Source organism: Kogia breviceps, chromosome 7 (assembly GCF_026419965.1).
Source record: "Kogia breviceps isolate mKogBre1 chromosome 7, mKogBre1 haplotype 1, whole genome shotgun sequence".
In the NCBI taxonomy this organism is placed as follows: domain Eukaryota; kingdom Metazoa; phylum Chordata; class Mammalia; order Artiodactyla; family Physeteridae; genus Kogia; species Kogia breviceps.
Window position 1 is genome coordinate 48,157,126 of NC_081316.1, and position 23,346 is coordinate 48,180,471.

The 23,346-nt window shown below is 46.1% G+C and overlaps 1 protein-coding gene across 2 annotated transcripts in view; it reads right to left on the minus strand.

Annotated features, from left to right (window-relative positions):
- PANX1 (pannexin 1) overlaps positions 1-18,337 on the minus strand; it is a 49,821-nt gene extending 31,484 nt beyond the window's left edge. Inside the window, exons 1-2 of one of the 2 annotated variants that reach the window (XM_067038276.1) lie at positions 15,549-16,222; positions 2,821-2,963 (exon numbers count right to left, since the gene is read on the minus strand). In XM_067038276.1, the coding sequence (XP_066894377.1) occupies positions 2,821-2,956 (136 nt within the window). In that variant the 5' untranslated portion in view covers positions 2,957-2,963; positions 15,549-16,222. Of the gene's footprint in view, positions 1-2,820; positions 2,964-15,548 lie in introns of both variants that reach the window. The other variant, XM_059069013.2, reaches the window with a different exon arrangement.
- Between the last annotated feature and the right edge of the window lie 5,009 nt (positions 18,338-23,346).

Genomic DNA, 23,346 nt, shown 5'->3' on the forward strand with positions numbered 1-23,346 from the left:
CAGTTTCCCCCATGACAGGTAATGTCACCTATGATGGTCACTTGGTTAAGGTGCCTTCTGCCAGGACTCTGCTGTAAAAGTGCCTTTTTCCCTTGAGAAATAAGTGGTCTATGGGGAGACGACCCTCCTAGACTGTTAAGTATTCTGTTCCCCAACAAGCTTTCATCCAGTGGTGAATCAAATACTTCAACTGTGGTTGCAAAATGAAGATTTTCCAACTTTATTCTTCCGTCTACATTTATTAGCTGGCATTTTACTATAAAAAGGAACTTCACCTTCCCCACCTCTTTTTCTTTTCTAGCATAAACATGGACTCATGTAGTCTTTTGTTTTTCAATATTTTATAATCTGTTATTTTTGTTTATTTTGATGCTTAAATTGTTTCAAATTAGCTCCTGCACCTAATATGCTCCCCTTGGTTTTGAGCACTTCCATACTTCCTGGCACAAAATGTTCTGCGCTTATCTTATACTTGCCCTGCCCCAGCCGTACAATTGGCCATTTCTCCAACGAGCCTTCAGTTCCTTTAGTCGGTAATAAAAAAAAAAAAAATTTTAATAAATTTATTTATTTAATTTTTGGCTGCATTGGGTCCTTGTTGTTGTGCACAGGCTTTCTCTAGTTGTGGCGAGTGGGGGGCTACTCTTTGTTGCAGTGCGCAGGCTTTTCATTGCAGTGGCTTATCTTTTTGCGGAGCATGGGCTCTAGGCTCGCCGGCTTCAGTAGTTGCAGCATGCAGGCTCAGTAGTTGTGGCTCATAGGCTCTAGAGCGCAGTCTCAGTAGTTGTGGTGCATGGGCTTAGTTGCTCTGCAGCATGTGGGATCTTCCCGGACCAGGGCTCGAACCCGTGTCCTGTGTCCCCTGCATTGGCAGGCGGATTCTTAACCACTGTGCCACCAGGGAAGTCCTGGTAATAAAATTTTAAAACAAAGATCTGGATGCTAGCTGTGCTCACTGCTACTGAGATGTCATTGCTCCCAGGCCCTTTCAACAGACACATAGGAAATCGATTTGTGTGTGTCTGTGAGTTTATGATGAGACTTCAAATTCCAATCCAACACCACTGGGATCTTCCTTGTCTTCCCTCATTCCATGTTTGTATCTTTCTCTCATTTAGACCCTTAGCTCCCAAATACATCAACATAGTTACTCATTGGCTCAATCCTAAAAATTCACACAAAATAATTTCAGAACTTTTAGGGACTTCCTTGGTGGCACAGTCGTTAGGAATCTGCCTGCTAATGCAGGGGACACAGGTTCGATCTCTGGTCTGGGAAGATCCCACATGCTGCAGAGCAACTAAGCCCATGCACCACGACTACTGAGCCCTCGCGCCACAACTACTGAAGCCCACACACTCTGGGCCCCGCGTGCTGCAACTACTGAAGCCCACACACCTAGAGCCTGTGCTCCACAGCAAGAGAAGCTACCACAACAAGAAGCCTGTGCACCACAACGAAGAGTAGACCCCCCACTGTAACTACAGAAAGGCCGCACACAGCAATGAAGACCCAATGCAGCCAAAAATATAAATAAATAATAATAATATTTCAGAATTTTAAAGCAAAGATATCTTCTGGTATTTGTATTTATTTTTAAAAGTTCACTCTGGATGCTATGTCAAAAACTGGCCATTCAGGTCAAGAACCGAAGTAGAGACCAGTCAGGAACCTATTGCAATAGTCCAAGTGCCATAAAAAAGAATGAAATAATGCCATTTGCAGCGACATGGATGGACCTAGAGATTGTCATACTAAGTGAAGTTAAGTCAGACAGAGAAAGACAAATATGATACTGCTTATATGTGGAATCTAAAAAAATTTATAAAACAGAAGTAGAGTCACAGATGTAGAAAACAAATTTATGGTTACCAAGGGGGAAGGGGGGGAGGGATAAATTGGCAGATTGGGATTGACATATACACACTACTATATATCAAATAGATAACTAATAAGAACCTACTGTATAGTACAGGGAACTCTACTCAATACTCTGTAATGACCTATATGGGAAAAGAATCTAAAAAAGAGTGTATATATGTATATGCATAGCTGATTCACTTTGCTGTATAGCAGAAAGTAACACAACATTGTAAATCAACTATACTCTAATAAGAATTTTAAAATAATAAAAATAAAAATAACGATAACACAAATTAAAAAAAAAAATAGTCCATGTGAGAGAGAGTATGAAGAAATAGTCACAGAACACGTCTCCCTGAAGTCTCTTCCATCACCTCTAGGTCCTAGCCTTGTCCAGGGCAAAGGTTTTGCTTCTATGAAATGAAGATTAACACAAAAGGTAGATGAAAGGTAAAAAGGGAAATCAATACAAACATCTCTGCTCTAATACCATTTGTGTATTTTTTTTAAAAAGTAGTATTCTGCAAAATCAGTAAAATAACAGAGCTATGGAGTATATAGGATTGAGGCAGATCACTCAAAGTCTCTGCAGATTTTGTACCCAGAGCACTAATCAAACAGCAACAATCCTGATTAAAAACACAGTAGTGTGGGGTTTCCCTGGTGGCACAGTGGTTGAGAGTCTACCTGCCGATGCAGGAGACGCAGGTTCGTGCCCGGGTCCGGGAGGATCCCACGTGCCGCGGAGCAGCTGGGCCCGTGAGCCATGGCCTCTGGGCCTGTGCATCTGGAGCCTGTGCTCCACAGCGGGAGAGGCCACAGCGGTGAGAGGCCCGAGTACCGCAAAACAAACAAACAAAAAAAAAAACAGTAGTGTGATGAAGGGTATGTAAGAAAGGCTGCTGAGTTATGCACCCAAGTAAAAAAGTGAAACACGCAAAGACCAGACAGAACCACCTGATAGCACCGCCAAAACAGGGCATTTGACCATGTGCAGCCAAGAGGAAGAGCGTGGGGTTAATGCGCATCCTGTGCGCCATATTCCTCTGAAGCTTGCTTCATCCAGATCTTCTTCCTTGGTGGCACAAATCATTCACATGCTGGAAAAAAAGTATATGAACCAATGTGACTCACACATGATACTGGTATTCTCTATATGCTAATCACATACAAGCTACTTTCCACCACAGAATCACCAAGAACAGATGTCATTTACTGAATACTACAATTAGATAGGAATTAGATGCTCTCACTCAATCGCATAAAAGAACCTGTGAACTAGTTATCATTTAGTGTCATTTGTCAGATGAGGAAACAGAGGCTCAGAGAGGTTAAGCAACTTCCAGAGGCAGACAGCTAATACGTGGTGTAGGTTCCATACAATCCCAAGTGTGTGGCCCTCCTCTTTCCCCAATATGATGACACCCTGAGAACAAGTGACCAGGGGAAAGAGAAGGTGGAGGCAGGGTGGAGTGGAGGACAGGCGCTGTGGACAGCAAGCCAGCCAGTAACACAAACAGAGCAGGAAAGGACCAGAGGCCTAATTTGTGTGAAACAACATGGAAGCCCAGTTAGGTGTGGGGAAGGGATTTTAGCCTAAAGGGAAAAAATTAGGTACATCTATAAGAAGAGGTTCTAGAATCTTTATTTCCTGAATATTGCTTTAAGATCCCATTATATCCAACAATTATTGTTTTCTCTTTTACTTGCTAGCAAGTTACTTAACCTCTCTGAACCTAATTTTTCTTGTTTGCAAAACCTCATAGAATTCCTGTAAGGACTAATGAAATATCTGCCACAGTGCAAGCAGATAGTAAGAACTCAATAAATGGTAGCTGTTTTTATTTCTATGCTTCAGGCACACCATGGTAAGCACTGGAGATACAAAGATATACGGTTCCTTTGTCACATCCTGTATTATTTTCTTCAGTGCACTTATAATTATTTGAATCTCACCGTCCTTACTGGTTTACCTGTTTGTCTTATCTTCTATAAATCTTGAACATATGCATTGTGAAAGCAGGCTTTGGATAATCGCAATTTGAGATTTAATGGGGCCCCAGCCTGAAACTAGACCCAACTTTGTTAAGTCCTTTTGTATCACCTCTCCCTCAAAGTTGCCTTTTAAGAGCTAGATTTTGTAGTTCCTGCAACAAAGAAATCCTATTGTGTCTAGAAGGCCTGGAGTGTCTAAATTTGGTATTTAATGGCACAGAGCCTTTGTGCAAGTAGCATACCAAAAAGAGCCAAGGACCTTGCTCTCCCCAAGGGCTGTTCCTTCTGTATCTCTTATGGTACAACAGAGCACAGCTGTTCTTCCAAAGGTATGGAGACCTTGATGGTGTTGCGCTCCACCCAAAAAGCATTTATTGGACGTGGTACCATGGGAGATTCAAAGACAAAGAAAGCGTGGTCCCTGTCCTCCAAGAGCTTGCAGTCCAGGAGGAGGCCAAGAATATGAACCACTAATGATAACAAACAAAAAAATTGCATAAGGTAGTGGCTTAGCCATGGCAGACGTTCATACTTGAAGGGAGGAGAGGAGAAAACCCAGGCTGGGAAAGAGCATGAGAAAGGCTTGGAGTCTTTAGGGTTCACCGCATATTACGAAGGGGAGCACACACTGTGCCTGGAACACAGTCCAGCTGGAAATCAGATAAGGGACATCCTGGGATGACATGCTGGGAAGTCTAGACTTGATGCTATGATAATGGCAAGGAGGTCTGGCAGGATGGGTGGGGGGACTGTGTTCTAATATCCTTAGGGCTGTAACTCATGCACCCACGGTCCTGAGGCCCTGCTGAGGCTGCAGTGCTGAACTGGGGATAGGGCTGGCCATGATTCTAACAGAGAAGTCACCCTCCCCAGCAAGAAAGCAAGAGTGGGGAAGATGGTCCCGAGAGCGTGGAGGATGATCCCGTGGCAGCAGGGCTGAGACCCAGAACAAACCAGTAGCTTCTGTGCTGGGTACAAGCTCGTTCTGCTTTCAGTGCACTGTTCCTCATGCACAGGACAGGGAAAGGGCAGAGGACACAGCAGTGCCCAAGAATTCAGGCTTCAGAATCAAAGCTGCACTCCAGCTCTGCTCTGTGTGCCCTTGAGCACGTTATCTGGCCTCTATTGGCCTCAGTTCCTCATCTGTCAGAGTCATACAGTACTGGGGCATGTTTAGCAGCTAACCTTTATGGAAAGGTTACTATGTCCCAGACATGGTTCTAGGGCTCACGTGTGTTAATGCATTTAATTCTCACCACCCTGTGAGATAGGTTTTACTATTACCCCATTTATTGATGAGGAAACTGGGGCACAGAGAAATTATGTAACTTGTCCAGCATCTCACAGTGTATGTGTGATGCACCAGGATTGGAACCCAGGCAGTCTGTCTCCAAACTCACATCTTAACCAATATTCCACAGTCTCCCCAGAATTAAAATATACACCTGTTTTGAAGAATTTCTGCTGGGAAAAATATCATGCTAAAAGGACCTAGCACACAGGCAGTGTCAATATATGGTGGCTTCATGTGATAAAGGAGTGTTATTAAAAATATACAAAGAATTCCTTGGATATAGAAGATGTGGTGTATATATATGTAATAGAATATTGCTCAGCCATAGAAAAGAATGAAATAATGTCATTTGCAGCAACATGGATGGACCTAGAGATTACCACATTACTAAGTGAAGTAAGTCAGACAGAGCAAGACAAATTTCATATAATATCACTTACATGTGGAATCTAAAAAAATGATACAAATGAACTTATCTATAAAACAGAAACAGACTCATACACAGAGAAAACAAACTTACAGTTACCAAAGGGGAGCACGGTGGGGTGGGGGAAGGATAAATTAGGAGTTTGGGATTAGCAGATACAAACTACTATACATATAATAGATAAACAACAAGGTCCTCCTGTATATTCAATATCTTATAGTAAATTATAATGAAAAAGATGTAAAATAATATATATATACACATAGCTGAATCACTTTGCTGTGCACCAGAAACTAACACGACATTGTAAATCCACTATACCTCAAATAAAAAATACACCTACAAAAAATTCTTAAAACTCAACAATAAGAAGCAAACAACTCAAAAAATGGGCCAAAGACCTTAAAAGACACCTCACCCAAGAAGGTATGCAGATAGAAAATAAGCATATGAAACAAGATACCAGTACACACCTATTAGAAGAGCCAAAATCTGGAACACGGACAACACCAAACGCTGGCGAGGATGTGGAGCAATAGGAACTCTCATTAACTGCTGGTCAGACTGCAAAACAGTCCAGCCACTTTGGAAGACAGTTTGGCAGCTTCTTAAAAAACTGAACAGGGCTTCCCTGGTGGCGCAGTGGTTGAGAATCCGCCTGCCGATGCAGGAGACACAGGTTCGTGCCCTGGTCCGGGAAGATCCCACATGCCGCGGAGCAACTTAGCCCGTGAGCCATGGCCGCTACGCCTGCGCGTCCGGAGCCTGTGCTCCGCAACGGGAGAGGCCACAACAGTGAGAGGCCCGCATACCGCAAAAAAAAAAAAAAAAAAAAAAAACTGAACATACTTTTTTTTTTTTTTTTTTTTTGCAGTACGCGGGCCTCTCACTATTGTGGCCTCTCCCGCTGCAGAGCACAGGCTCGGGACGCACAGGCTCAGAGGCCATGGCTCACTGGCCCAGCTGCTCCGCCCGCATGTGGGATCTTCCCGGACCGGGGCACAAACCCGCGTCCCCTGCATCAGCAGGCGGACTCCCAACCACTGCGCCACCAGGGAAGCCCTGAACATACTTTTACAGCAAACGTGCTCCTCGGCATTTACCCAAAGGACCTGAAAACTCACGTCCACACAAAAACCTGCCCATGGATGTTTAGTACAGCTTTGTTCGTAACTGCCAAAACCTGGAAGCAACCAAAGACGTCCTTTAGTAGGTGAATGGAAAAATAAACTGTGGTACATCCAGACAATGGAATATTATTCAGTGTTAAAAAGAAACAGCTACCAAGCCATGAAAAGACATGGAGGAATCTTAAATGCATGTTACTAAGTGAAAGAAGCCACTCTGAAAAGGCTACGTACTGCATGATTCCAACTGTATGATATTGTAGAAAAGGCAAAACTATAGAGACTGCAAAAAAGCCAGTGGTTGCCAAGGGTTATACGGGTGAGGGTTGAATAGGTAGAGCACAGAGGATTTTGAGGGCAGTGAAAATACTCCATATGATACCATAATGATGGATACATGTCATTATACACTTTTCCAAACCCACAGAATGTACGACTCTGGTGGGAAATGTTGACAACAGAGAAGGTTGTGCATGTGTGGGAGCAGAGAGTATATGGCAAATCTCTGTACCTTCCCCTCAATTTTGCTGTGAAACTAAAACTGCTCTAAAAAAGTAAAGTCTTAATGAAAACGTACGTGTGTATGTGTGCACATACACACAGCAGCTATTAACGTTGCTCCTAAGGACAGCAGGGGAAGGAAGGCATTAGAACAACTTCCTAAGTGCAGAGGTGAGAGGCAACATTTCCCTTTGGACACCAACCCCTCTGGCTGGTCACCTGCAGGGCCCCGGCCAGGCTCTTCCAGAGCTGCAGCTTCTCCCAGGCCCTCAGCGGACAGGGCTTCCTGCTGTGCCAGCTGATGAGAGCCAGCTGCTGGGGTCTACCCTGGACCAGGCTTCCACATGGACCCGGCCCACCCCTGCCAGGCACAGCCTTCCTCATAGTCCACTGCGCCAGGCCGGGCTTCCATGAGACCGTGGAGCCCCAGAGCAGAACCACTGAATGCGGCCAGCTTGGGGCCTTCCCAAATCAGCTCCGACATCCCAGAACAATGGGGAGGTATCGGGTGTGCCCACAGAGCTCCCAGCAATGGCTCCCGATAAACTTTTATAAACTATCTGCCCCATAAAAAGCACCATGGTGGAGTCCAAGATACATATAACAGTCCCCGTCCTCCAAGTGCACAGAGTTAGTAAGCCTTAACTGTGACAGCCCCTAACGAGTCCCTCCACATCTCCATTCCCGTCTCCACAAAGTATCTGGGGTGAGATTTTCAAATGTGTATCTGATTATGTCATTTATAACTAAAAGCCCTCCGTCTGCTCTGGATAAACCCTAAAATCCAAATTCCCATGAGGCCCTCCACGATCAGATCCTTGCCCAGCTCTCGAATCTATACCACTCACCCTTCCCCACTGCTCAGCAGGCCCCAGTAACACTGACCCTTTTCCATTCTCCAAGAAATCATGTCTGTCACTTCCTCAGAAAGCCATTTCAATGCCCCCGACTGGGCGAAGCTCCTGCAATGGCACTTGTCTCAAAGCACTTTTCACAGCCAGAACGCTGTAATTATTGGGGAGCTGTCTCTCCTGCCAGGCTGAAAGCTCCCGGACAATGTCTGTCTCCTTCACTGATAGATCCTAGAACACAGAGCAGTGCTCAGTGAATAAGTGACATGAATGAGGATGTGAATGAATGGACACAAAAGGTAAGAAAGAATAATTACAGTAAGGCGAGGCATGAACCACTGCCAGAATCAGAAAGGTACTGAAATGCACATAATAACTAATTTTAGTCCAACATCCTCATGTTACAAAGGATGAAACTGAGTCAAGGCGAGACGCCTTCTGGTCACATATGCTCCACACAGCTGTTCCTTTCTGGTAAGCGAGAAGTGCCGGAAGAGTGGTCCTTCAATTCTCCAAAGTGCATCATTTTTCTGTTCTGGAATTCACTTCAATGTGTGCAAAACAGAAACACGGAGAACATAAGGGCTTAGAATGTTTATAGAGACTCAAAAGGAATAAAGCCTTATTAAGAAGAAGGTCAAGACCATCAGCCCCTGGACTCTCCTCTCTCCAAGGAACACAGGGGAAGGGAAGGTGGGCAAGTCACAGTTATGGTCACCCAGACTCATCCGAGCTGAGCCTCCAGTGCCTGTCTGAATAGCATCTGAATCTGCACGATCCCCGGAGAGAAGCGTGAGGCCTCCGTCTCAGCCTTGTTGGCTGCTCGTAATACTGCAAATTACCTTCAGATTGTAGAAGCTTATGTCACTAGTTTGAGTCAACCAACATGTATTGAATACAAACCATGTTGTCAGGTTCTTTCCATGTATTATCTTGTTTAACAGTATCATTATCTGTTTTGCAAAAGAAAACCTGATCAGAGAGGGGAGGTGAACCTTGCCAAGAAAGGGTACAGCTGAATAAGCACTTCTCTCTCTGAAAAGTCACCTTTCCACACTGCAGTGACTATGCTTTTTGAAAACTTTGAGAACCCACATTTGATCATCAAATGTGGAGTAGATGTTAATATTAAAAAAAGATTTTGTACAGACATCTTTATATTCCCTAAAAAATGGTATTTGCTAGTTTTGCTACTTAATTAAATTTAAACAGGAAACAGAGGGGTCAGAAGGGAAACAACTTATTTTTTTAACCTTTTAGCTTAAAAAAATAAAAAGATAAAAAGAGACTGTGGAAGGGTGGAGGAGGGAGGGAAATATTTTATAAGCTAATGATAACCAGCTGAGACCTGACAGTCTCTAGGATCAAATACTCCACGCCAAAAGGCAATGGTAATTAGCCTGGAGGCAATAAGCAGCCTCCAGAAACTGCCAGGTGTCAGAGAAAGAGCCCAGAACTATGTTTTGTGAAATCCCAGTGCATACAGGGAACTACAGGCTGGAACAGTGAGATGCCATTTCTTTCTTTCTTTTTTTAAAATCAGACAAAATAGACTTTTTTTATGTGTAGTTTAAATTTTTTTTTGAATTTTTCTTTTTAATCGAAGTCACAGTGATGTACAAGATGCCATTTCCATCTCGAGAATGGCAAACTGAAAACTCTGAAAATATTAGGTAGCAGTAAAGAAGTGAGGAAAGGGCTGCTCCCTACATGATGACAGGAGTATAAACCGTGTTCTGAAGGGCAACTGGAAGTGCCTTTTGAACGTGAAATGTGCACACCTCGTGTGCTTCTAACTGCAAACGCCACTGTCCAGTTTGACCCCAGAGAATGGTTCTCAAAGGGGGATCGGGAAACTGAGACTCTTCCAGGAGGTTCATGATGTGAATGAACCCTCTTTTCACAATATTATTAAGTTGTTATCTGCCTTCTCATTCTCATTCTCTTGTGAGTATGTACAGCAGGGTTTCCAGAGGCTACTGACGTGGGATATCACTGCACAATGAATGAGAAGCTGATAGCAGCAGGCAGTAGTGGTCTTCTACTGAGCCAGGCATTAAGGAGACTCGCAAAATCGGAAAACAATGCCACTCTTCTTTGATTTTGTAATTAGGTTTATACAATTTGTTGATATACTGAGAACTTTATAGCTTAGAGTTTTATGTTCAGGAGTGTTCCTCACAATGCTATTTATATTAGCAAAAAAATTTGTAAATGGGTTCAGTTTCAATACAACTATTTGACATTTAATTTGGTAGCCAACAAAAAGCAAGTGTGTAAGATTTAAGAACAAGGCAAAATGATCCGAAATGGAGTTTGGTTTTTTAAAAAGTAGAATACAAGTTGTCAGCTATGTATACATAATAAAGTCTGGGGGAAAACACACCAAGATTTAACAGTGGTTATCTCAGTGTTATAATGGTGATGGAATTACAGCTCTTTTCTCTTCTACATTTCTCATATTTTCTACAGTCAACCATATCTTTTTAATCAGATAAATATACACATACACAAATGGCTTTTGAGAAAAAGGAGTACAAGCTTTAGAAAGGATGAATAAATAAATGAGAAGAATCTCCCTTTGCTGCCATACACCTTGCGCCCCACACAGAGCCAGGCTCACCTCGGTGCCTTCTCCCCTGGAAACCAGTGGCCCCAGTTGCCCTCGGTAACCCCAAAGCATGCAGCTGTGTCCAACTCACTCAGCCAGGGCACCATGCTCCCAAACTGCCTCCCCTCCCCGACTCTGGACTAAACTCACTGCCTCAGTTAAGGGTTTGAGAAGAAAGCAATCCAAGGAAGCAATGTGCAGAGGAAGGGTGGTTGTTTGCATGGCTTTGAAAAGGATGTTGCTAATCCAAACCCAGAATCTGCAAAGATTTCAAGACATATGTTCAGTTTCTGCTAAGGGAGGGAGTTTCATCTATTTTGAAATAATATGGTTTTTCCCACAACTTCATTTTCTTTTTTTTTTTCTGTGGGTGGGGGGAAGAGAAAGGGATTAGTAAATAATTAAAAATAGATCTTCTAATTCACTGGGTCTTTCAAAGTCAGGCAACAGTGTACACTGAAACAGAACAAATGCTATTTGGGTAAATTCTAGTATATTTTAAAAATCGATCTCATCATTAACTACATGTGTGCTTATTATCTGTCAGTTCACATTCTACGCTCTATTACTGTTATTCTAGTCAGCTCCAATGACATTATACAGAGTTTTCAAATATTTCTGATGGTACTTTTTTTAAGACAAACTGTTTCAAGATACGTAAAATCCCATCTATAGACAACAGAATTACTAACACTCAGGATCCCAAAATGCTAAAATCCTACTGCTATCCTTGATAATTCCATTCATTTCCACACTCTGTTGAATGCCTACTATGTATCAAGTTTTGTGCTGGAAGCTACAGACAGAGCAGTCAACCTGAAAGAGGATAGATGGTCCCTGTCCCTGATGAACTTACCGGCCAGTGGCGAGACAGTATTCAACAAATAATTATGCAGATAATTACCTAACTGCAACTTGTGGTAAGTGCTTGGAAGGAAATGTAGTGTGCTACCTGGACACATCAGAAAGTCCATGGCAAGCTGCAATCTTACCCCTGAAAGAGGTTATTTCTTTCTTAAAACCAGGAGCACATCAAAATCCCTCTCCACGCTCTAACAGCATCACATTCAGAGGGAGATGGAGCTGGAGGGTATACAAGGCAGCATTTTCTTCTCCTTACTTGAAATAAGAACTTAGGAATGCAAAACTATCCTGGAAAATGACTTCATCCTCTGGAAACTGATACTGGTCTCTCCTCCTTTCCTTTCCATGCTGGGAGGAGGGGAGTCGTTACAAAGATTTATGTACCAACAAGCCTGATGTGTAATGGTGGAAAATTCGGAAGGACCTAAATGTACATCACGAGGGGAGTGCCTGGTTGAACTATGATGAGAACATTCCACGCTATGGAAGATCTGCCTGCCTATAAAAAACAATGAGATGACACCTCTGTATGGACACAGAAGGCTTTCCACATCTTTCCACACAGTATGCTTTCCATACTAAGCAGGAAAATGCAAACCACTACGATGTGACTCAGTTTGGTTAAAAAAAATGCGTATACGTTATATTAATGCAGAGAAAGGGGATTTTACGGCTGTGCAAAGTGTCCACGGTGTTTACCTCTAACACATAGTAAAGGAGGTTTATGAATCCTTTACCATGAGAAGGTATTTACGTACTATCTGTACAATAAAATACCAAAAAAAAAAAAATTAACAAAGAAAAGCATGTATGTATCAGTAGCCTCTCTGGATAGCAGGCATCTTTCTGGAAAGGGACCAGGAGGCTCCCTTGGTGCTTTGGCTTTAAATGTGAGCTGAGGATGTGCTATTTTGGGACCTTTGCCCTGAGACCCTAAGTATTAGCCCATTCTTTTTTTTTTCTTTTTTCTTTTTTTTTTTTTTTTTTTTGCGGTACGTGGGCCTCTCACTGTTGTGGCCTCTCCCATTGCGGAGCACAGGCTCCGGACGCACAGGCTCAGCGGCCATGGCTCACGGGCCCAGCCGCTCCGCGGCATGTGGGATCTTCCCGGACCGGGGCATGAACCCGTGTCCCCTGCATCGGCAGGCGGATTCTCAACCACTGCGCCAGCAGGGAAGCCCTAGCCCATTCTTATAGACACCCCTGAAAAGAAGAATCAGGTTTGCTACCTGGTACATGCTGAAGGGCAGCCTGAACACATTCCCCAAGATGTGCCCACAATCAGCCATGACAGAGTAGATGACTTAAGCCACCTGGCTTATGACTCAGTTGGAGGAAACACGAGGGGAACTAGGAACTAGCAGCATTGGAAGCAGCTGCAGCTCTCTCTGTCCCCTGGCTCGCTGGGAATGGCCCAGCGCCTGCCCTGTAATGACAGCAGCAGAGCAGAGCTAACCCCAAGGGACCAAGTGCCTCTGTCCAGAACTACAGCTGCCTGCTGGGAGGGCAGCAGGGAGACAAGGCTCCCGGGGCGGACAAGACGCCCTTCCCCAGGGGTCCAGTGGCTGCCCCTGCTCCTCATCTGGTCCAGCCACCCTGTCGCCGGGTATGAAGCATCCTGGTGGGAGATAGGAGCTCTGCTCTTCCAGCATCTCCTAAGACACCAGGCTAGAGCACCAGAGAGTCAAAGCAGTCCCTGAGGGAGGACATCTCGGTCTCAGATCCTGAGGAGCCCTAAGCCAAGGGTACTGCAGACCCATCAAAAGACCCCAAGAACAAGAAGCCCATTCAGAGTCTGGTCTGTTGAAAAGTAGCATGCTTAGGGAATTAGTTTCTTCAACGATTTAGATAAATACTCCTAGAATTTCAGAGCTCAAAGGCCATGTAGCCTAATTATACTTGTATTCTACACAGAGTTGTCACTCAGCTATTTCCTAAACTAACTCACTAACTCTCTCTCGATATAGATACAGATATAAATATAAATATAGATGTAGATATACCTCCAGGTGAAAGGGGCTGCACCTCCAGAGGCATCTGGGGACAGGTGTGGTAGAAATGAAGGTCCTTCTCTGGCACAGAACTCTGACCTCCTGCACCTACCATCTGGCAACAGTCATGTGTTCTATGGAGCCATATGGAATGACACTCATCCACCTTCCACTGAGTCTTTCAACATTTCAAACACAGGTTCTTCCTTGCCATCAAAATACTGCAAAAGGAAATTTGAGGTACTTGCAATACAACCTATGCTTATAAGTCAAGTGGGGCAACTGAACGGGGTTCATCATGAACGGTAACCAGTCTTCCCTCCTGGCATCAGATGGCTGCTCCTCCACGACAGGGTCCATGTCTCCCTGACTCCTGGGTCCTCAGTGCCCAGCACTGGGTCCAGCCCACAGCTGGTACTCAAGAAACATTTGCTGAAGGGAAAGATTATCTCCAGGACCCACGCTACTTGGTGGTTTTCCTTCCAACCGGAAGCCTCAACTCCTGGCCATCTGGAAGGCGGAGGGAAAGCCTTGACTATCTATGCCTGCCCAATGACAAGGAAAACTGAAGACTACCTTCCAAAATGAATTTGGCAACTTCGTGCCAAGTTGAACAACTTAGTGGTGTGGATCACAAACTCAAGCTCACTGTAACTTTTTTCCAACCAACTCTTCCCTCAACTTCACCATTTCCATCAATATCATTCTCCCATCACCCAGGCCTACAGCCTTTCTGATATCTCTGATCAGTCTTGGTCCCTTGTGGCCAATGAAAAGCTAGGAGCCCAAGAGTGGATTATTACTCCTTGATCTTGGAAATTTCCCATCCTTTCCCTTCTAGTCTCGGCACCCACCCTCGCACAAGACCTCAACTGATGCCTCTTTATGGCATCCTCCCTAGCTCCAACTCCCCTCCTTCACAGACCCTACATGTACCCTCAGGCTATTACTTATTAAGGGCTGTTTTCAACTAGTCCAGCCTCTGCTCAAATAACCTTGCACTTTTTAAACCATCAAGTCTGTACTCCTCTGTTCTCACTAACCCAGGCCCATATTCACTCTCATATTCCAGGAACCCTGACTAATCCTCCTGCCTCAGTTAGGACACTCCTCGCTATTTCTCTTTCCAGGAACACGTACCATTCTCTGACATCCCAAAATCTTGGCAAAGGTCTCACCTCTGCTTATCCAAATCCCACCCACGGGCAGGCGCTCAGGGCCAGCCCAATCTTTCACATAAGCTTTCCCCACTGTCCAGCCCCACCGGCCTCCTTCCCCACAGAGCTGTGTCTAGCCTCATACGCTGCCTTCCTCTTGACTCATAAACACTCTCTCCTGCGCTCAAAGTCAGAAGAGATGATGCGAAAGACCAGCTGCTTATTAGCCACGTGATCCTGACCAAACCACCAGACTTTCAGAATCTCACAGAACTGTTATTAGGATAAAGGAGAGTTTACAAGAAGGGGATTCGTTCGTCTCACATTCAAAATAAGACCGTCCAGGTAGAGGATTTGGGTATCCCTTCTAATACTGGCCAAGAGCAGTTATTTCCCATCATTCAAAACCCTGCAGAGCTAAAGTCTCTGTACACATCAACTACATGTAAGATAAGGGAGAAAGCACTTTTCATGGGCTGCTTTTCTTCACGTCCTCCGTTTAGCCACTCGGGAGCTTCTCTGATACAAATTTTGGGTGACTGCAGAAATGTGTGGGAGGGAAAAGAGAGGCAAATCTGGTGGCAACGGCGCCGGTCTTAAGAGTGGGACTTGAACACTAAGCCAGAGTCGGGATCAGTGGGCAGCAGGGATGCGAGAAGGGTCCACAGCAGGGGGGGGGAAAGGGAGCACGCGAACAAAGAATGCTTCGGCCCATTAACTCGGGCTACCTTCCTTCCCAACGTTCACGCCCATGACAACGGCGGGTACCGCCAGGGACGCGCGGTAAAATCACTTCTCGCCAGAGACCCGGGCTCCTCTGATAACGCCGGCCCAGCCCGCCCCGGTGCCGCTGTCCCCGGGCCTTACCAATCGAGATTTCCTGTGCGAAGGCCAGCGAGATAAGCAGCAGCGGCAACCCCACGGCGACGCACGTGACCATCTTGTCCACGGCCAGCTCCAGCCGCAACCCCTTGAACTTGGGCTCCGAGGGCTCCTTCAGCAAAAAGTCTGAGAAGACGTACTCGGTGGCCAGGTGAGCAATGGCCATGGCTGCGGCGCACCGGGCTGGGCCAGGAAGGCTCACAAGGCGAGGCCCGGGTACCGCCGGCGTCGGAAGGGCAGCGGGACGCCTTCACCCGGTCACTGGCCGGGCCCGCGGCTTTCGCTTTCCCTTTGCCGGCTCCCCATTTGCTTCCACATCCCAATGATCTTTGTATCTCGGAGCGCCGCAGCTGTCTTCTCGGGGGGCCTGGCCTGGCAGGTTCCGGGACTGCTCCGGGCGCACGGAACCGCGCCTGCTTCTCCGCCGCGGGCCTGGGGCAGAGCCGCACCCGCAGGTCCCCGGGATGCACGCGCCCGAAGGCGCGAGACCCAACCGTGGAACAAAGCGCTAGCCTCGCCGCGGCTCCGCCGCTGCGCCCTGACGACCAGCCCGTGCGCAGTCCGCCAGCTCCGCTGCGCTCTTCCGGAACCTCGGAGGACCCGGAGTACTGAGGGGCTTGGAGTTTCCGGAAGCTGAGGCGACGCGGAGCGGGTGGGCGCGGCAGCATCCCGCCACCCTGCGATCCACCCCCAGCAAAGGGAGTTTCCCAGCGAGCAGTACCTCGTCAAATGCTCGCGCCTCTCCCAACCTCATTCTCTCCACTTCCTGGCACCCAGGATTTTTGAAATCATTTCTGAAAGCGACCTGTTACCCTGTGGACAGGATGGCCCCCTTTTACGCCTCACCCCCAACATGTCTACGTGGCTGAATCAGGTTAAAAGGAGGTGCGAACGCTTCAAAGAGCAACGGGGCCCTAAGTCTATCGAGGGGGTTAGACCAAGCCGGTGCGGAAGAGGGAACGCTGGACTCTTCCAGAAGCACTGCGGGACAGGGAGGCGCGGGGTCAGTAGTGGTGAGCCCTGCGTCTGACCAGGTCTCAGGTGTCTGTGCTTAGCCTCCTGCTTTCCCCGTGGAAGCCTCGGTCTGGGAGCCAGCAGTGGGTGTCTGCGGGAAGCGGGTGTTGGGGGAGAGCTACTTCTGAACCACTTTCAGGTAGTGGATGTTGAGAAATAGTCAAGAGACGCTGTAATTAGCAACATTTGGGGGCAGACAGGACCTTTGAACGTGAGGGCTCCTTGGGGCTGGGCTGCCTTTTCTGCTCTTTGTACATGGGCAGGTCCGTGCACGCAAGCTTCTTCTTTGTGCCCTCAACTGCCATATGTACATCTCCACCCTGCCCTGCCCTCTGAGCCCTCATCCAGTGGCCTACACGACTCTCCACTTAGATGACTCACAGGACCAGGACCACACAATGGCCAGGACCGCAGCCCTTATCCTCATCTCAACCTGAACTCCAGTCTTCCCCATCTTGCTCAATGCACCACCATCCACCGGTATACCCAAAGCAGAAAGCTGGAGTGCCCTGTGTAACATTGCAGTCTCTCCCCAGGTGCCATAACCAATTTCCAAATCCTGCGGCTTCTCTCTCCTAAATGTAGAAAATCTCATAGTTTTTCAACACCTGCGCTGCCAACGCTCCTTGCCGCCATCCTCTCTCCTAACCGCATACAGGTTATGTACCCTACAGGCCCGCAAGCCATTCTCCCCTATGGCTGCCAGAGGGAGCTTTTTTTAAAAAAATTAATTAATTTAATTTATTATTATTTTTTTTGGCTGTGCTGGGTCTTCGTTGCTGCGCACGAGCTTTCTCTAGTTGCGGCGAGCGGGGACTACTCTTCGTTGAGGTGCATAGGCAGTGGCTTCTCTTATTGCAGAGCACGGGCTCTAGGTGCATGGGCTTCAGTAGTTGTGGCACGTGGGTTCAGTAGTTATGGCTCGTGGGCTCTAGAGCGCAGGCTCTGTACTTGTGGCACCCGGGCTTAGTTGCTCTGCAGCATGTGGGATCTTCCCAGACCAGGGCTCGAACCCGTGTCCCCTGCATAGGCAGGCGGATTCTTAACCACTGCGCCACCAGGGAAGCCCCGGAGGGAGCTTTTAAAAGCTCGCATCTGATCCTTTCTCTCCCCTACTTAAAGTGTACATTGTTTTTAAGATAAAATCCAAATTTCTTAACATGGCCACTGCCTGCCTTATCAACTTCACTACTTTCCCATCAGTTCTTCAAGTTAGCCAGCCCCATGCCTCCTCCAGACCTTCCCCTGCCCAAAACACTTCCACGGTAGCCTCTTCGCTTGGCCAACTCAGATTCACCCTCCTGATCTCTACTGGATGTCACTTCCCAGGAGAGTCTTCCCTGATAATGCTAAACTCGATTAGGTCCCTTTGTTAAATGTTCTTGTAATACTAGCTGTGGGCCTTGGGAAAGTTACTTGCCCCTCCTGTACCTCAGTTTTTTCATCTGTAAAGTGTTTATACTGCTTAGGATTGAGATAAAGATAAAAGAGTTAATATATGTAAAGCGCCTAGGACATTGCCCCGCAATTGATGAGTGCTATGTAAATGTTATCCATTACTGTTGCTCTCTATTTTTCCTTCTTAATGAAAGTCACAGTTATAATTCAACAAATATGTGTTTGTCTATTTATTTAACATTTGTCTCCCCCTTTATATGATAAGCTTCATGAGGGCAGGTCCACACCCGTGTATACCAACCCACTCTCATCTCTAGCACTTAGCACAAATGCCTGACACATAGTAGGTATTTTAATAAAGGTTTATTAAATGAAGGAATCTGAAAATCTTTCACTTTGAAAATTGTTTAAAAACAGGTGGCCCAACTTACACTCATTTTGCCATACATTCAAGGCATGTATTAGAGGGTAGTGATAGGCCAGGTCTGGGCTCGATGGATGGGGAAGCAAAGATGAAGTGACGCATTCCATTTCCTTAAAAATTTCATGGCTTAGTAAGAGAAATAAGGTATGTGCACAAATAACTATGATACAAGTTAGAAAGTGTAAGTAATATTGAGAAATGTGGGGTATGCCAAGGGGTGTGCATAAAAAGATGGGGCCTGGTGGGATGCGTCCATTTGTGGAAGGCAGAACTGGCACAGGAACTTTCCAGGAGGGAGTGAAAGCATGGATGCCTTGCCCCTTCTCTCCTTGTCAGACTCTACGTATCCAACAGGCTCCCATGTCCCTTCTTCCAGATGCCTTACAGGATCCCCCAGTTGTGATGAATCATTCTCTCCCTTATCCCTTTCTTCTGTTCTAGCATTTAGCTCATTTTGCCTTGAGTGATGGTTGATCGCATGTCTGCTTTCTCATTAGATATCACGTTCCTCTGAGGATCTGGATGGAATCCCAGCAGTTTTGTCAGTTACCCTCAGCCCTGGCAGAGTTTTTCAAATTTAGCAGCAAGTCAATCCACCTGTGTTGAATTTACAACAGAGGCAAGAAAGAGAACTTGTTAGGAAATGGGAAGTGGAGACCTCAGACACTGGTATAGGGAAGAGGAAGGTGGGGGAGACAAAAGTGAAGGGGTTGGGGCCAGAGAAGTTAGTCTGGAATTTTTTTTTTTTTTTTCAGTAGGCATTAGGGAGGTTTTGGACGGGAGTAATATACAGAGAGCTGTGCTTTAAAAAGATAAGTCTTCCAGCCACATGTAGAGTGGATTGAAATGCAGAGTGGAGGTGGAGAGGCCAGGTAAGAGGCTGCTGAGATTTTGCACATGAGAAGTAATCAGAGCCCAAACTGGCACCTTGTCTTTGAGAACAGACACGAATGGCACAGAAAAGAGTGGTGGTACGCCCCCAGCCTCCTGTCCGCATGCTGTGGGGCTCAGCACCTCTCCCACCGGTGCCCCAGATGGCATCATCAGGGCACTGGCTGGGCAGGGGCTGACCATGACCCTACTGGAGCCCCTGGCCAGAAAGGCCCGGAGCCGCCCCTCTCCCCTACATCAGGTGCTCAGCTGCGAGAAGAAGAATTTATTTTTTTAGTTGATTTTGTCTTGGGCCTGGGATGCTGGCCTGTGAGGGGACTGTGGGGTGGCAGGACAACTCAGGAGGGAGCTGGGGGTGGTGGTGAGATAGCCCTGGGACCTGGGACCCTTTGCTGCAGTGCTGCAAAGCTTGCAGGTGGACACACCTCTCCTCAAGCTACAAAATACAAAGAAACTCTATGGGACTAAAAATAACTGTGTGCATGCACAGTTGAGGCAAATTCTGGACCAAAAGATACAAAAGACAAAAACAAAAACAATTCAACTGCCACTTCTGAAGAGGGGGGAGCCAAAATAGGGTGTTGGGAGAAAAAACAGGGTGTTGAGGCATGTGCGCATGCCTCCTGCACACAGCACCACCTAAGGGGTGGGCAAAACACCCAAGCCACCCCTCTGGCCTGACCCCTGGAAACACCCCTACCCTCACCCCATACAACGAGCAAGCAAGCAAGGGAACCTGTGTTTTGTTCTCACTTCCCCCTGCTACAGCAGGGGCCCCAATAAAGACTTCCTGAATTTGTTGTCTAGACTCTAGTCAATTTCTATTGATTGGGGAAGGCCAAGAACCCTGGTCAGTATCAGTGGAATAACCAGGTCTCCTCCAGGCCAACCCCGCCCCCCGCCCCCAGGGCCCGGGCCGGCGCTGGGCGGGGCTGTCCCCATTACCTCAGCCATGGCGACAACATGACCGTATTAACAAGGTAGCACCGAGCATATCAATAAAGATTATTCTGATTTAAAAAAAAAAAGAGTGGTGGTTAAGGGAGCTATTTTTCCTACTGCAAAAATCAGATCAAATAATCTAATGTGTGCCAAGTTTCTCTGGCAGGAAATGAGAAAGTAAGGGCCTGGGTTCAACTCCTGGACTGGCCACTTACTTGCTATGTGACCAAGGGTATATCACCAAGAATCTCTAAGTCTCAATGTCCTCATTTGCCAAATAAGCGTAAGACCGGCTACCTCATTGGGTTGTTCTAAGGATTACATGGGATCATATATGTAACAGTGCCTGCCACATCATGGGCACTTAGATTTTTTTTTTAACATCTTTATTGGAGTATAATTGCTTTACAATGGTGTGTTAGTTTCTGCTTTATAACAAAGTGAATCAGTTATACGTATACATATGTCCCCATATCTATTACCGCTTGCGTCTCCCTCCCATCCTCCCTATCCCACCCCTCTAGGTGGTCACAAAGCACCGAGCTGATCTCCCTGTGCTATGCGGCTGCCTTCCACTAGCTGTCTGTTTCACATTTGGTAGTGTATATATGTCCATGCCACTCTCTCACGTCGTCCCAGCTTACCCTTCCCCCTCCCTGGGGCACTTAGCTTTTCATAGCTGTCACTACCAATCTCAGGAGTTTAAGGTGTCACGTGAGAATATGTATAATGTTGCTTTTTTAAAAAATAGATTTTAATTTTTAGAACAGTTTCAGATTTACAGAAAAATTGAGTAGATGGTACAAGACGCCTGTAGCGGTTTCCCCTATATGGTACATTTGGTACAATTAGCAAACCAATATTGATAAATAAATATTAATTAAAGTCTAGTTTATTGAGATTTCCTTAATTTTTACCTACTACCCTTCTGTTCTAGGATCCCATACAGGGATACCATATTATGTTTCGTTGTCTTGTCTCCTTAGCTCCCCTTAGCTGTGAAAGTTTCTTAGGATTTCCTTATTTTTGATGACATTGCTTTTTATAATTATAACATGCATTTAGGGATTAAATAACACATCCTCCTCCAAATCCTCCCTTCCCCCACTCCTTATCCCAGTGTCAGTAGTTAGAAGGCCAAAGCAGCTGTGGGCTTCACAGCTATGGTGCCAGAACTCTGTTTTGTTTGTCTGGTATCCTTGACACTTGACATTTGAATATGAGATCTTTTGTGACCGAAATAGTCAGAGTCAAGCCCTGTTCTGCCTGTTCTGTTTATATATTCATTTATTCATTCAAGTAATATTTGCTGAGCAACTATTATGTATCTACACTATGGTCTGTGCTGGGGATGCAACAGTGAGCAAAACAGGTCTGGGGTCCTTGCTTCCACGGAGCCTACATTTCAGTCAAAGAAGCAGAGAAAAATCAAACTAACGAGCAAACTGGATATGTCCCGTGATATGTGCTACAAAGGAAAATAATGGAAATTGGAAATAACAGGGGGAGGGGCCCACTTTAGAAAGGGCAGTCTGGGGAGCTCACATCTGAAGTAGGAAAGGCAGGAAAGGGCATGAGGGTGCTAGAGAGAAAGAGCATTCCAGGCACAGAAAGCAGCAGGTGCAAAGGCTCTGAGGCAAGAAGGAACTAGCAGGGCACAGGAACTGATAAAAGCTGGAGCAGAAAGGAGCCAGAGATAAAGTTGGAGAGGGGGACAGGTTGGGCAGCCAACTCGGTCTGAGTCTTACTGACAAAGGTAAGGAGTTTGGATATTATTGAAAGTGAAGTGGAAAGACAGTAAAGGAGATTCACCAGGGAAGTGATGTGATCAGATGTGGAAGAACACTGCTGCAGCTGTGTGGACTGTGGCTGGAAGTGACAGGAGTGACAAAGGGAGAGACTGGTTAGAGGACTGCTACCGTGATCTGCTTGAACAGGATTTGTAGTCTGCAACCCAAGGAGGAACACATTTTGAATTTATTAGCATAAAGGTGGTTTTCAGATCCATGAGGATGAGTGAAATAACCTACGGAGAGGGTGTAACAAATTACCGCAAACTTGGTGACACACATTTATACTCTAACGGTTCTGGAAATCTGACGGCCGAAATCAGTTTCAACGGAATAAAATCAAGGTGCCAGCAGGACGAAGCTCCCTCCAGAGGCTCTAGGGGGGAATGCATTCCCGTGCCTTTTCCAGATTTTAGAGCAGCATTCCTCCGTCTCCAAAGCCAGCAGCTCAGCATCTTGCTTCAGTTGTCACACAGCCTCCTTCTGTAGTCAAATCTCCTTCTGTCTCTCTCTTATAAGAACACTTGTGATTACATTTAGGGCCAATCTAGGTAATCCAGTATAAACTTCCCATATCAAGATTTTTAACTTAATCATAGCCACAAAGTCTTTTTGCTATATAAGATAACATTCACAGGGTCAGGGATTAGGACATGGAATCTATGGAGATATTATTCAGCTCACCCTGGAGGGCAAAAGGGAGAAAAGGGCCCAGTTCAAGCCCTGGGTCATGCTAACATTTAAGTCAGAGGGAGAAGAAGGAAGTAGCAGGAGACTGAGAGGGAAGAGCCACTGAGGAAGAAGGAAGGCTGTCAGGTCATGTTGTAGAGCCAAGGAACTAGAGTGTATCTAAAAGGAAGGAGCTGCCAATGGTTACTGAGATGTTAAGTAAAATAAAGATGGGGAAGAAGCCACAGGAAACGGAATCATTTCCATTATGATTATTATGGTTCTTATGGTTTTGATAACAGCAGATTGGGATGCAAAGTCGGGGTGGGGCAGGGCCCTCTGGATGGGAAGCCATTGGAATGGGTGGAGGGGTGCCTAGGGTGAGGTGATATGGGCAGTGTGTGGACAGTCCTTTCAGTTCTGCTATCAAGGGCCCAGATACACTGGGTTGGAGGAGGTTATGGAGTTCAAGGCAATGGCTCTTTGTTTTCTATTTTTAATGGAGGGTATTGCTGATGACTTCATGCAGGAGGGAAAACAGATGAGTGAGGGAATGAAATTCTTGGGAAAGCAAGAAGGGATGAGGTCCAGCGTTAAGGGAGAGATTGGCCCTGCTAGGAGCAGGGACACTTCTTCTATTGTAACAGGAAGAAAA